A 12,779-nucleotide genomic window follows, 5' to 3' on the forward strand; every position below is an offset into this window, starting at 1 on the left:
TGGCTTCACTTAGAAATGCACATCACAGGCAACAAACATCTGTCCGGCATATTCCACCAGAGAACATACATTCTAACAAGGCAGCTCTTGCAGCTGCTGTAGCGAATTGATTGATTAATGCCATCCCGCCTGCCTCAAGTGCAGCAGATCATGACCTCGCCCAACCTCCACCTCCAAGAATGTACTGACATCGCTTTCCATTCGCGCGCATTCTCATTATCATAATAAGTTTTCGCTGATAATCAGGCATCCTCCAGTAGAACCCCAGTTGCTGCTTGCCCCACGCGGTGCACCACGTCGAGACTGATAACGACAAGCAGATGGAGCGGGCACCAACGATGCTGCCATCTGGCCGTTCCCGGCAGGGCCATTACCCTGCAGAATGTCGTGGAAAATTTTCCACTAGAACGTTGGCACACTATTTATTTGCATTCGTTTGCCTCGCTTTTGTGTCTCGTTCTCTCCCATTACGTAATGGTGAGGAGGGGGTTCGAGAGAGTGAATGCACTTTCTGGAGGTCGTTCTGTGTGCTACTGCATCCCTGCACAGAGAACAGAAAGCATGTGGTGGGTAAAGGTAGGTTCTCAACAACCCGTTCACCCTTTCCGTTCTGCTACAGCGCTCTTTTACCGTTTGGCTAGACCCAAGTGCCCAAGTGTCAACTACTTGTCCATCATCAAGGTGAGATGATGTTGGCTGTGAAGTTAGCGACTGTGAGTGCGCAGTGCGTTACGGTAGCAGCAGCGCGCGCTCTGGCAACGCTCACACCTCTGGCAGATGCTCAATTAACTCCTAATGACTGCCGATCGTGGATCGATTTTTAGGAGCCCTCTTTTTGTGCCGCTTTTGATTTATGGAGTGACTAGTTCGTTTACTGCACAACCGTTGCGATCCAATTAATAATGTAACAGATAATGTTAATAATGTAACGTCGCATCATTCTGCTCTGTGTGAAGATTTGTTTAGATTGGAGAAGACATTCCTTAATAAGTGTAATAAAGTACACAGCGACGACAGCCATTTTTACGCCATGACGCAATGAGCAGCAGAAAGTCAGGCAACCCTGCAGACTAGAGTCTAAGCTCTCGCGCACCCGTTTCGTTATGGTAATCGGTGTATGCGCACCGGTCGTAAATCATCGCGCACGACAAAACCTAACTGTAACCAGCGGTACGTCGGTTGGCACCTCTTGTGCGTTGCGAGTCCTACCCGCGCGAACCAAAACAAAAACGGTGCATTGGAGCAGACACCCAGTAGCAGCAACAGTGCTCTAGCAAAGCCTAACTAGCTAACAGGCAGTGCAAACAGGGCCGGTTGCGGCGACACCTTGATAAAGGTGGGAAACCATTTAAAGTGTGCACGGGAAATCCCTCCGATCTCGGTATCGGCTGTGCCGTGCTCCAAGGTCTACTCGGTAACTGTACTCAAACACACACGCACATGCACACACTGGCTTTATGGCGTGCAGGATATGCAGTGTAGTAGTACCGTTTCTAGTTGCACGAACTCCAATAGAGTGTCTATTGAGTAGCACCTGTAAATATGACTCTGTAGTGTGACGACGTACACATTGAGAATCGTCAATCATCTACATCCACGGATGCCCGGATCCACGGATCAGGATCAATCGGATTACTTAGAAATAAGCGCGGGCTTATTCATTTCCTTTCGAGCTGAAGCTAAACTCATCTCATCGGAATCGCGTGAGAGTGTTCTCACGGTGGGGTGCTGCATCCTACAGCACATGAAACGCGTCAGTAGCGCACGTTTCGTGCGATCATTTCAATGCCCACACCCCTGAAATCCGCATTGTGCCGCAGTCACTGCAGGTGTGGTCAGCGACTACGCAAAGCTTGAAACCATCCCACTGGCGCATCATCAACATCATCATCATGTGCATCGGGAGTAGGTATCTTCGCGATCTCGCGATACTCGAGATCAGATTACACTCTGGGTTAAGCTGTGCTTGAATTGTGCATACCACAAAGTGCGCAACAGTTTAGTCACACATCGGGGGCAAACCGTGCCATACAGACACATGTGACGCACTCTGGCATGACGCATTTTAATAGTTTAGTTTCCCGATGGTGCAATAGTTGCGCATCGAATGACTGACACAGACCTCCTCTCTTTCTCTCTCTCTCTCTCTCTCTGTCTTGTCAATTAACTCACTTCCGTTCCGCAAAAGCTGCGGAGGCTGAACAATATCTGGTGTATCATATTGCGATGCGACGTTCTCTAGGGGAGGGAATACTGAACGGGATGTTCACTATTTTTAGCCAGCATTTAATTAAATTCTTTCACGATCAATTACCATTCGGCGGCGGCGGCTTCACTGTTCCAATCAGAAGCGTATTGTATCGTTTCTGATTGGGATTTTCATCCTTCCTACCTACCTGGTCGAAACAACACTACGGCAGTCGTGAGTTGATCCCAAACAGGATTGGGCTAAATAAAGGTGTTAACAAGGTTATTGTTTTACAGTCGGTTAAACCCAAGAGAAAAGCCCAGAACATTCAAATTAAGCCTAATCCCCGTTAAAGCGCTTGAAAAGAAGTAACATGTGCCAAATGATCTGCCGACTAAACACATTCGGCTATCATTCGGCTGTCCAGTTCGTGACTTCCCAAATAGAGCCTCACGCTCCAGCATCTTATAGGCCCTGCGCCTGGGAGGAGTGATGCGCACCATTGTACATTCCGCACGCTGTCAAATGCCAAACGTATCACCTGTGTGCGATGGGCGGGCCTGTCTGTCCACTACACTGTCCGGAGCGCTGTCCAGAGCACATCATTTGTTAGAGACGTTGAAGCTGCAGTCAACCATAGTCTGTTGTGTTTGCCATTAGTGTTCACATCGGTTTGATTGAACGGTGATGGCTTCATTCTCCTCATCCTCCACCTTCCATCATTAACTCTAGCCATTCTCACTCTGGTCGGTCTACCTACCCATATCAATTTAGCTCAATTTCACAAGCCATCCCACCGAACAGGGACAGATGGGCCACTTTAAGCTAATTAGCCGATCCAGTTGTACACAGGGAAAAAATGGTGTGTTGGTGCAGAAAATTGAGCTATTGAGGAACACTGTTTATGCGCACCTTTGCATCGGTGATCGCACGAAGAAATCGCCCTCCTAAACACGATCATGTGTGTCCTTTGTTGGGCTTTTCAGCGTCCAAGGACGTCCTTCGCATGTGCCGTTTTGTAAGGGCTGGGCCTGTTATATGCACCACAACCGCCACCACCGCCCTGTGCCTAATGTAGCGTAGACGACGCATCAGCTACACACGCCACTTTTCCGGTCAGTTTGTATCAAAAGCGCTACAATTATTCCACTCTCTTTAAAAAGCCACTTTGTGTGCCCTGCCTTCGGTCATGTGTGTGTGTGTGTGTGTGTACGCGCGCATGCAATTTGCTACCGTGGCGCATCCACGACCTCACACAACGAGCGATAGACGCGGGAAAAGGGCGCTGAATCTAGATCTGACCATAAAACGCTGCTCGGGCTGGCAATGCGGGGGGTTCTCTCTCTCTCTCTATGTTTCGCTTGCTCGCTCTCTATCTACCCCTTGGCTCAGTGAAGCGAACAACAACCCGCGGGACACACAGGCAGTTACAGTTTACGCGGGCGCGCGCGCACAACCCTTGCTGTTAGTTTAGCGCGAGACTTCCACCGAACTGGAAGTGGCGGTTCCGACACACACTCTCGACCAAGCCGAGCATTCATTGCGGGATATCTCAAGTGCAGAAAATAAAACGTGATACATATCCGTGTCTCCTTTCCTGTCCTCTGTTCCCGGGGTTTTATCTCGGCGGCACAAAAGGTGTGAATTCGTACGCATATCCACCCCTCCTTCCGCGGTACGCCGTTGCGTTGTGTGCTTTTCAAGTAAGCGCTTTCGTGATCGTGCGTTTTTCGCGACCAAGAAGATCGCACAGTTTTGGTGACAGATCCGCGACGCAGATCGACCGTCTGAGTGTTAAGGTGTCTCAGTGTGTGTGTGTGTTTGGCTAGCAGGGTTGAATGAATTGCTTGTGAAAAGGATCTTAAACCGTGGAACAACGCCCTACCCAGGCTAGCAACAACAACAATCAGCTCTACCGCCTTCGTCATAGTTTGCTATTAAAAAAAAACACCCCCCCCTTGATCTTCCCTGTGCCGTGTGGCCACGCCGTGTGATCTCGTTTGTGCGTAAACAGTAATTAAACGTACGGCGGCTGCTGCGTGGGGTGGCCCCGCAGGGTTGATGCAAGATCGTATCATAAACAGTGTGCCAGTGGCAACGTGGGCCATTTTTATCGGTCGTGTTTCTAGTGTGCACACATCACACCAAAGCCGGAATTGTGGTTGTGCCTCTGGGGAAAGAGTGTGAAAAACGCAAGTGAAGGAAAGCTACATCAAAACACTCCCCACCCACTTGGATCAAGTTCGCCCTACCACCAACACGGTACAACCATGTGCGAACTGCTCAATCTGGCGCCGTACGGCGATAAGGTGCGCTTAGTCCATCCCCGATAGATTTAATGCCAAATCTTCTCATATCTTCATTTATTGCATAATCGTGCGGTGGGTTTCTTACCTACCTATCTCTTCTACTCTCGTTCAACTCTCCCCCGACGTATTTTGTGATCGCAAACCGTGTGCAGCTAGCACACACTTCACTTAATTGAACAATTATTCGATGGAAACAGGATGAGCTTTGAATGGCGCTTGCGCCAATTTAGCTGTGGCCCAATGATTTGCGTTTATTTCTGTTGATGCAGGGCGATTCCATCCGAGGTCACTTAAAGCGCTTATGTGCTTGTTTAGAAAGCTACCAACTGGAACGACGAGCATCGCGGATCGCAACTGTCGTGTGTGTATCCAGGCCCATCCAGAACATACGATGATCAACGGCCCCAGCAGCATGCATTGTTTGCCCTCGTAATGATAGATTCCATTGAAATTACAATTGAATTCTGCTACGATGTTCATTGTTCTTTGTAGGCTGGATGTGGTGTTGTGGGTCCCTTTTTTTTCGTTGATTGCACTATCATTAGCATCAAGGGGCCTGAATTGCTAAGGTGCTAATCCACTGAGAGTAATCGGATATTACTTGCAACAATCAATAGATTTTAGAAGAATATCTTTTTAAATAATTAGTGAACTTCGAAGGTTGTCGTACGGATGGACCTATTTTGAATCTTATCCGGATCGACTCCAGATATAAGGCCAAGGATGATCGCATAGTACTTTTGTAATGTTAAAAGTTAAATTTAATACACTCTTTGAAATTGATAGTACTAATAGGATAACTTAAGATCACTCTACTAATAATCAACTGAATGTTTGAATATGTATATGCGTTGTAATATCTACGATTCTAGGAAATCTAGTGTCATGACGTACCCATGCAGACACATTCTGTGCCTATTAAAGTTTGTAGGAGTAGGCGCGGCGCTGCACAATAGTGTGTGTTGAGATCATTAGTAAGCAGTAAACAAATTATAATCTTACGCAAATTAACGCACTCCGCATCAGACCACTGCCTTACTATCGTACAAAGTCACTTTGCGTAAACAAATCGCATCGTTGCAAGCATCTTCGAAACGTCCCAGCATCACGTTTTGTTTTCCATGCATTTCACCGTCCTCCAACCATTATCGCTACTGAATGGGGAAAGATGTGTGCTGGAGATGGAGATCAAACGCGATCGTGTACAATGCAATGCATGGTGGATGGGTTTAACTCTGCTATTACGCATTGCAAACCTCACCTGTAGGCAAAACGCCCTGTGTGCGATAAGCGATGAAGGGTTGTTTGTTGCGATGTTATTGTTCTCATACTCCGTTGATACTAATGGTGAAATGCGTGCGGCAGCGCAAGCGTGTTTCATGTGTGCCAAGTACGCAGGAGACGTAATAGAGGAAGGAAGTAGCGTACATTCAATCATTTTGTATGTTTTAATATCACGCGACACGAGTCACTAGACCGTATGTTTTTGGGGTTTACAGCACGAAGTCTGTAGCCGAGACGAGTTCACAGCTAGTCGTGCAGAGCCGCCAAAAACAAACGCGTCGTAAAGAAGGCGTATGAGACAACATCGCAAGCATGATAGCCAACGTCTGGTCCAGCTTGGTCCAGCAGTCCCAAATCTTGGTAGCAGTGTCCTGTAAAACTAAGCTGTGCTATGCAGTAACTTGGAATTATTTCATTGTTTATGGCACAAATTTTAATCTTCGTGGTGGCAGTAACGTTGGGAACTCGTCACTCAGACTCAGTTGCAGGACTGGTTAAGATTTATTTAGTATATCCCAAGTAGGAACATTCCAACCGTATACCGTCAGAGCTGTACTAAAAATAGCACGGAAAGATAATAACCATGCGTGCATTGCTGTGGATCACATAATTTAGTTTGTTTTGTTTTGGTTTTGAATATCTTGTTTGTAGTATGATGTATATTGTGTCAACCTGTACACGTGTAGCCAAACATATTCGTACCTGTTTTCTCGTTGTCGTAAATTTCAAACACGCGCCTATTGCCTCCACTCTACCTCTACCGTTTTCGTTGTTAGAGTAAACGTTTTCAGTTTCTAGTCCATTTCTGTTCGTTGGCGATCTGCTATCGTTTGTAGTGAAATGTAAGGTCAATCCCTCCCCCTACTACCACCGCCGCCGAGCATATGACATTGGACACATACGGGAGCGGAGGCCAATTTCTGTCTGTCTGCCTCTCTCCAAAATTCTCTCTCTCTCTCTCTCTTTCTCTTTCTCTCTATCACTAGTGTTAGAACGTTAGTGTAGTAATTGATTCAAACCACCTCACCCCAAAACCCATAACCCCTCGCGCCTCTCATCTGCGAATGACAGTAGACAGTCATCCAAACACAGAGCTAACGCCATCATCATCATCACTATCATCACCACCGTGTGCAAGCCTCTTGTTGTGTAGAAACCGTAACTCCCCATTTGACAGGAGTTGTGTAGTGCTCGAGAATCCTGAACACATCCGATCGCGCAAACCACAGCCACGATCGTACCGCAGCGAAGATACTAACCGTGCGCTTTCTTCCCTTCTCTTCCAATCCATCCTCCCCAGGTTCTGTCTATGAGCACAGATGACTACAGAAAAGCGACCCTGTTTGCGTCTGGTTCGTTCGATCAGGACTTCCAGATTCCGGACCTCGTCGGTCAGACCGAGATCCTCAGCGAGGAGCACAGGTAAGCGGTGGTGCAGAGCTTTCCTTTTTGTCAGTTGGAACGTTTCAACTCATTCTTCGCCTTCGTCTCTTCTTGCTGTGTTTTTTTTTTTTAGGGAAAAGCTGTGTGCTCATCTACCGGCACGTGCTGAGGGATACTCGTGGTCTCTCGTGTTCAGCACCTCACAGCACGGCTTTTCGCTGAACTCGCTCTACCGCAAGATGCACAAGCTAGAGAGCCCCATACTGATCGTGATAGAGGATACGGATCACAATGTAAGAGGAAGCGGGCGTTTTATATCAGCCATTTTTCAAACGATTAATTGTTCATCTTTTACTATCATCTACTGTTTTCGAACGATCCTCCACAGGTGTTTGGTGCGCTCACGTCCTGCTCGCTGCACGTGTCGGACCATTTCTACGGCACCGGCGAATCGCTGCTGTACAAATTTAATCCACACTTCAAGGTGTTCCATTGGAGCGGCGAGAATCTGTACTTCATCAAGGGCAACCCGGAAAGCTTGGCGATCGGTGCCGGAGAGTAAGTGTGCCGCGATAAGGGAATGTCACCTAGAATAGAACACGGCGTCATTGCGAGCAGACATGACATTAGTCAGTCAGCCCGGTCGAGCCAGTCGAGCCCAAGTGGGTGGACAGACATCGAGAATAGAGCAGGAAATGGGTTGTTATTGTTTACATTACCTTGTGGGGGGGGGGGGGGGGACCGAGTGTTCTGCGATCCAGCCACTGGTATGGCCAGATCACGAGATTGCTTGATAATGGCGTATGGGATTTGTGTGGGTGATTTAGTGATGGAGATAACAGCGTCCGAACTCTGGTCTGTGTGCGAAAATATTTTACTCATGAGCTGGCACCGCAACCGCCGACCCCGCCATGCTTCTGTCCCCCCTTTTTATGATTCCTTTTCATTAACAAACTAACGCTACTGTTTATCTTTTACTTTTAGCGGCAAATTTGGCCTTTGGCTGGATGGCGATCTGAATCAGGGCCGATCGCAGCACTGCAGCACGTACTCGAACGAGCCGCTCGCACCGCAGGAAGATTTCGTCATCAAAACGCTCGAATGCTGGGCCTTTGTTTAAAGCAACTTCAGCTCTTCAAGGAAGATGTACCGGGGGACAAAACATACATTGTTCTGGTGGTATAAGAAACCCTCTAAAACCAAGCTTCAAGCCCCCCCTTCCCGCATATATGCATTCACACACACACATGCACACACCGTAGGTACTGTACGATCGTCTACTACTGCTACCCCCTATACCAGGGTGGTTAGATCCTCAAGTAGGGAGTTGGTCGTTCGTTGGCATGAATGGAATGAAAAGCTCGTTTTGAATCGTCGCATAGTCGGATTGTATTCACTACCGGGTTTTTGCCCCCCATCTCGCAAACCTCGTGGAGAGCGATGCTAGGTCGTGTGTATGTGTGTGTGTGGGTCGGCGTGTGACGTTTACCGATCGGTGCAGATCGGCGCTTGTGTGTTGCTTTTGCGCCCGTACGGTGATCAAGCGGACGACAAGCCCGTAGGCGTAGGGTGGCGGCACGGAGTGCAAACATTCAAATTACAAAACAAACAAAAAACAACAACATAGTGATAATGTAGCAAGAGCAGCAGAAACACGTTTACTGTAGACTGTAAGACTAAAGCGAGACAGAGACAGACGGAAAGTAATCCCCAATCATTCTCTCCCAGCCCTCCCCCCCCCCCCCCCACCATTTCTCTCCCATGCATATTGCAAACAAAAAAAAAGAATAAATGTTGTTATAGTGTATCCTGAGCCTGGAGCATAATTAGCAAAAGCGATAGAAATGAGACTTTAGCAAGAGGGAAGAAGAAAGATGGTGCGCGGAAGGTATATAGATATATATTTAAAGAAGATAAGCAAACAAACAAAAAACACAAACACATACACACAGAGGAGAAAAGAAAATTGTAACCAAGAAAGGATCAATTTGTGCGCGCAGTGATGATGTAATGTCGGAAGCGTAACGGAGAAACAAGCAAGAAGAGGAAGCCGGAATGGATGCAGAAGCACAGAAACGCATAACTATTAAACTCTATCACCAAGACCATAGTAGTTGAATATCTAGACTTTATCCCCTACTTTATCCCTTTTCGGAAAACACACACAGACCCACAACAATCGCCTCCCCCCGAGCAAAACGAATTATTAGGACAAAGCGTGCAAAAGTTAATCCCAATGGTGTGATGCTTCTAACGTGGCATCATCCTACAGCTACACACACAAACACACCACACCAGTTAATTAAGGTGCAATAGTAGGGCACCCACCAGTAGCAGCAAGTGAATGTTGGTTCATATATCCCGGTTTAGGATAAAAAAAGAAGGGAAAATTGTCTTTAGATGGTGCTTTACTAGAAGAGTAGTGTTTGCATGGCAGCGTACAGCTAGCGTACCGTGCTTTTTTTGTCGCTGTGTGTGTTGTGTCCGGTGTTTGTTTTGCCTAGTGGTCGTGTCAACCCGTGTGTTAGAGTGGAGTGGAGCAGGAAGAGAAAGAGCCTTAGCTCTTAGCTAGCACAGCGGAAGAAGCGCATGTGCGGTGTTGGTAGTGTGGTGCAGCAGGGAAGTAGCACAATGATGCAGTTCCTCAAAAGCAAAATCAAACTCTCTTGTGCACCGCACACACACACACCCAGATTGTTCCTGTCGGAAAGCGCACGTGTGTGTGTGCGCATGCTCTAAACGCCATTTACCATTGGGATATGCTCTGCTGCATCACATTTTACACATCAAGCAATTCATCGGTTGTTTTTGTAGATTGTTATACAACACACACACACACACCAGATCACTAAGTTGATGTGATTTGAATGTGCAATTACCCCCAATGTGCTTCTCATTCTCTTTCGCCCACCTGCTTGCTGGATGAAATTTGAAACCACTGTGTTTCGAACGTTCTTGCTCTGTGTTGTTATGCGATTTGCTTGAAACCAAGCGTACGCTAAGAGCAACGTAGTAGAGCAAGACAACATTAACGAATGAGCCTCTCTATTGTTGATTGAACCGTTTTTCTTTGTTTTTGTTTTTGTTTAAGTAAACACAAGAAGATGAAGCAAAAAAAACCGTCGACAAACGAAACCGACAGCAGCGCGCACACGTTTACTACAATCCATTGCGCCAAAGCACGAAGAAGAAACGAACAGAACAACTTGTACTTGAAAGTCGATCGATTGTTTTTTGCTGTGGAAAATTATCTACCAAAGCGAACGGGCGCGCGAACACAGCCGCAAGAAGCTGCGTTCAGAGAAGGAGAGACAAAAACAAGCTAAGAGCAAATATTTACAAACGCAAACAAACAAAGTCTCGCAAATTGTGCGAGTGCGGTGGATGCGTGAAAAACTCTAGCGTAAGTTAGACGGATTTAGTTGATCGGGCAACAACTGTGTATTGTTTTGCTGTTTTTTTTTTCGTTCATTTAATTCCATTTTTTTTATTTATTACTTCTGTATTCCCCTCTTACTATTGGTGCGGCAATTGGATTTTGGGCCACTGATTGGAGCTTTCCTTTCTCTCTCCTACGAAAGAGGACTAGCGAGAAAGTTGGCAATTTGGCGATAGAAAACACACCCAACACAAATCAGTAGTACAAACACATAAACACACACACACACACACACACACACACACACACACACACACACACACACACACACACACACACACACACACACACACACACACACACACACACACACACACACAAGTCGAATCCATTCGGATCTTTGGCGGAAAGTTATTTGTATGGTTGCCCCAAACCATCGCCTAAAGTGTGCGTAAATTATTGGGAGCAAAGAAAAAGGGGAAAAACAGCTTTTTCCGCTAACTTTTCATACCTAATTGGGCGAGTTGATTGTGAAGAGCATTGAGCAAAACCGGCGGGGAACCGCGGTAAATGTTACTATTTCTTATTGATTCGATTCTGATTCGGCATTTCGCATTCCCGCACGCTGTTCATTCGACACTTTGTGATATTTACTCTTTCTCTGTTTGTTGTTTTGTCTTTTTTTCTTTTCTTTTTTTCCTGTTTTCCAACTTTTTCCTTTTCTACAATTACATTCTGTTGTGGTTTTGTTTGTGTGTGCGTGTGTGTGTGTGTGACAAAATGCGTTTTCTGTCGTACTCTTCAGTACACACAAAACCACTCTTATTTATTAAACACAGACACACGCATTCAGTTTGATATTACGGTTCGTTCTGTTCTTGGTAGATGCAAGTTGGTAGATGCGCTCTTCCACGAGGGTTGTTAGGACGATACAAAAACAATTAATATACTGCTCCCGCACTCCAAACATAAATATTCCCTTCCCAATCTATCCCCTTTTTGAGCTGATTGATGTTTTGTGTGTATTATTTTACGTTTAATATATATATGTATGTAGCCGTTACTCGAGTCAAACCCCCCCCCCCCTCTACCCCCCCGTCCCCCGCTACCCTTTCCAATTGTTAATATTTTAACAAACTTTATATTTAAGACAGTAAAACGCGCGTCTACAACACGTTTAGTGTGTGTATGACGGGACAAGAATAAATTCATTCATTTTAATTGATTGTGTTTTATATTTTCGTTATTTTTTTCTTTTTTTCCCCCCTAAAAATCAACTCTTTTTTTTTAGCATCCAATGAACTTTACCCAAAAAGAGAGCAACGCGAATGAAAGTGAAAGAAAATCCACATTATTGAGGTGTTGAATTGGCACGCGTGTGAACGCTTTTGTAGTCAAGAGTTCGCATATAAAAAAGTAACTATACATAGAAAAGTATACCGTATTAGCCACTGTGTACGCGTATAATACGGTGCAAACGATTGATGCTAGTTTTGTATGTTTGTTGTAATAAATGCACTGGACAGCAGAAGGAAAGAAAAAGAACCGAAAGTTATAGCCGAACAAAAACGGAAATTGTTTTTTTTTTTTGGTTATTATTCTATGGGCTGTATAACAATAAAAGTACACAAAAATTAGTAACTTAAACGAAATTAATCAAAAACAAACCAAAAAGAAAGACCACTTGAATGAACGAACCAAACGATACAAATCAATGATGAACAAACGCAAAATGGTAAGAGCCGAATGATAGCTGTTTTTTTGACTGTTTGTGCAAAAGTTGTTCAACACAGCCCGTACTTTGGTTTTCAATATTCATAGTATTTTCGTTTTTTTTTTTCGTAGATCCATTTCCAAACCCACAACACACACAGAGTTTCCGGATCCTGTAGCATACCTTCAGGTACATACTAATGCACGCACTTGCACTTCCGTTTTCGTTGTGTCCTCATTTATACCTTCTTTTTCCTTATTTTGTGTACACTTCATTTCAGCACAGAAGACACGGACAACACACTGCATGCGTACGAAAAACACACACACACGTACACTTGTTAACACTGTGGAACCTCCAGTTGCATGATTGCAGTCACCAAATCATTCACACCCTACCGCATTGGCTAACTTAAGCGTATAGGAGGAAGCTCCCCCAATCAACTACTATTAGGACAAATGGGTTTTAGAGTGGTGTGTGTGTGTAGATGTGGTGTAGCAAAACAAGCAAACAACTGTAGAT

The 12,779-nt window shown here is 45.6% G+C and overlaps 1 protein-coding gene across 49 annotated transcripts in view; it reads left to right on the forward strand.

The window, feature by feature from the left end:
* The window catches only part of LOC1281423 (TLD domain-containing protein 2), a 107,647-nt gene extending 95,883 nt beyond the window's left edge, over window positions 1–11,764 (forward strand). For 48 of the 49 annotated variants that reach the window (XM_061646543.1, XM_061646544.1, XM_061646545.1 and 45 more), the window contains 4 exons: window positions 7,082–7,203; window positions 7,298–7,457; window positions 7,553–7,722; window positions 8,149–11,764. In XM_061646543.1, coding sequence (XP_061502527.1) covers window positions 7,082–7,203; window positions 7,298–7,457; window positions 7,553–7,722; window positions 8,149–8,284 — 588 coding nt within the window. In that variant the 3' untranslated portion in view covers window positions 8,285–11,764. Of the gene's footprint in view, window positions 1–2,215; window positions 4,498–7,081; window positions 7,204–7,297; window positions 7,458–7,552; window positions 7,723–8,148 lie in introns of those variants that run through there. The other variant, XM_061646570.1, reaches the window with a different exon arrangement.
* Window positions 11,765–12,779: the final 1,015 nt, after the last annotated feature.

Source organism: Anopheles gambiae, chromosome 2 (genome assembly GCF_943734735.2).
Source record: "Anopheles gambiae chromosome 2, idAnoGambNW_F1_1, whole genome shotgun sequence".
Taxonomy (NCBI): domain Eukaryota; kingdom Metazoa; phylum Arthropoda; class Insecta; order Diptera; family Culicidae; genus Anopheles; species Anopheles gambiae.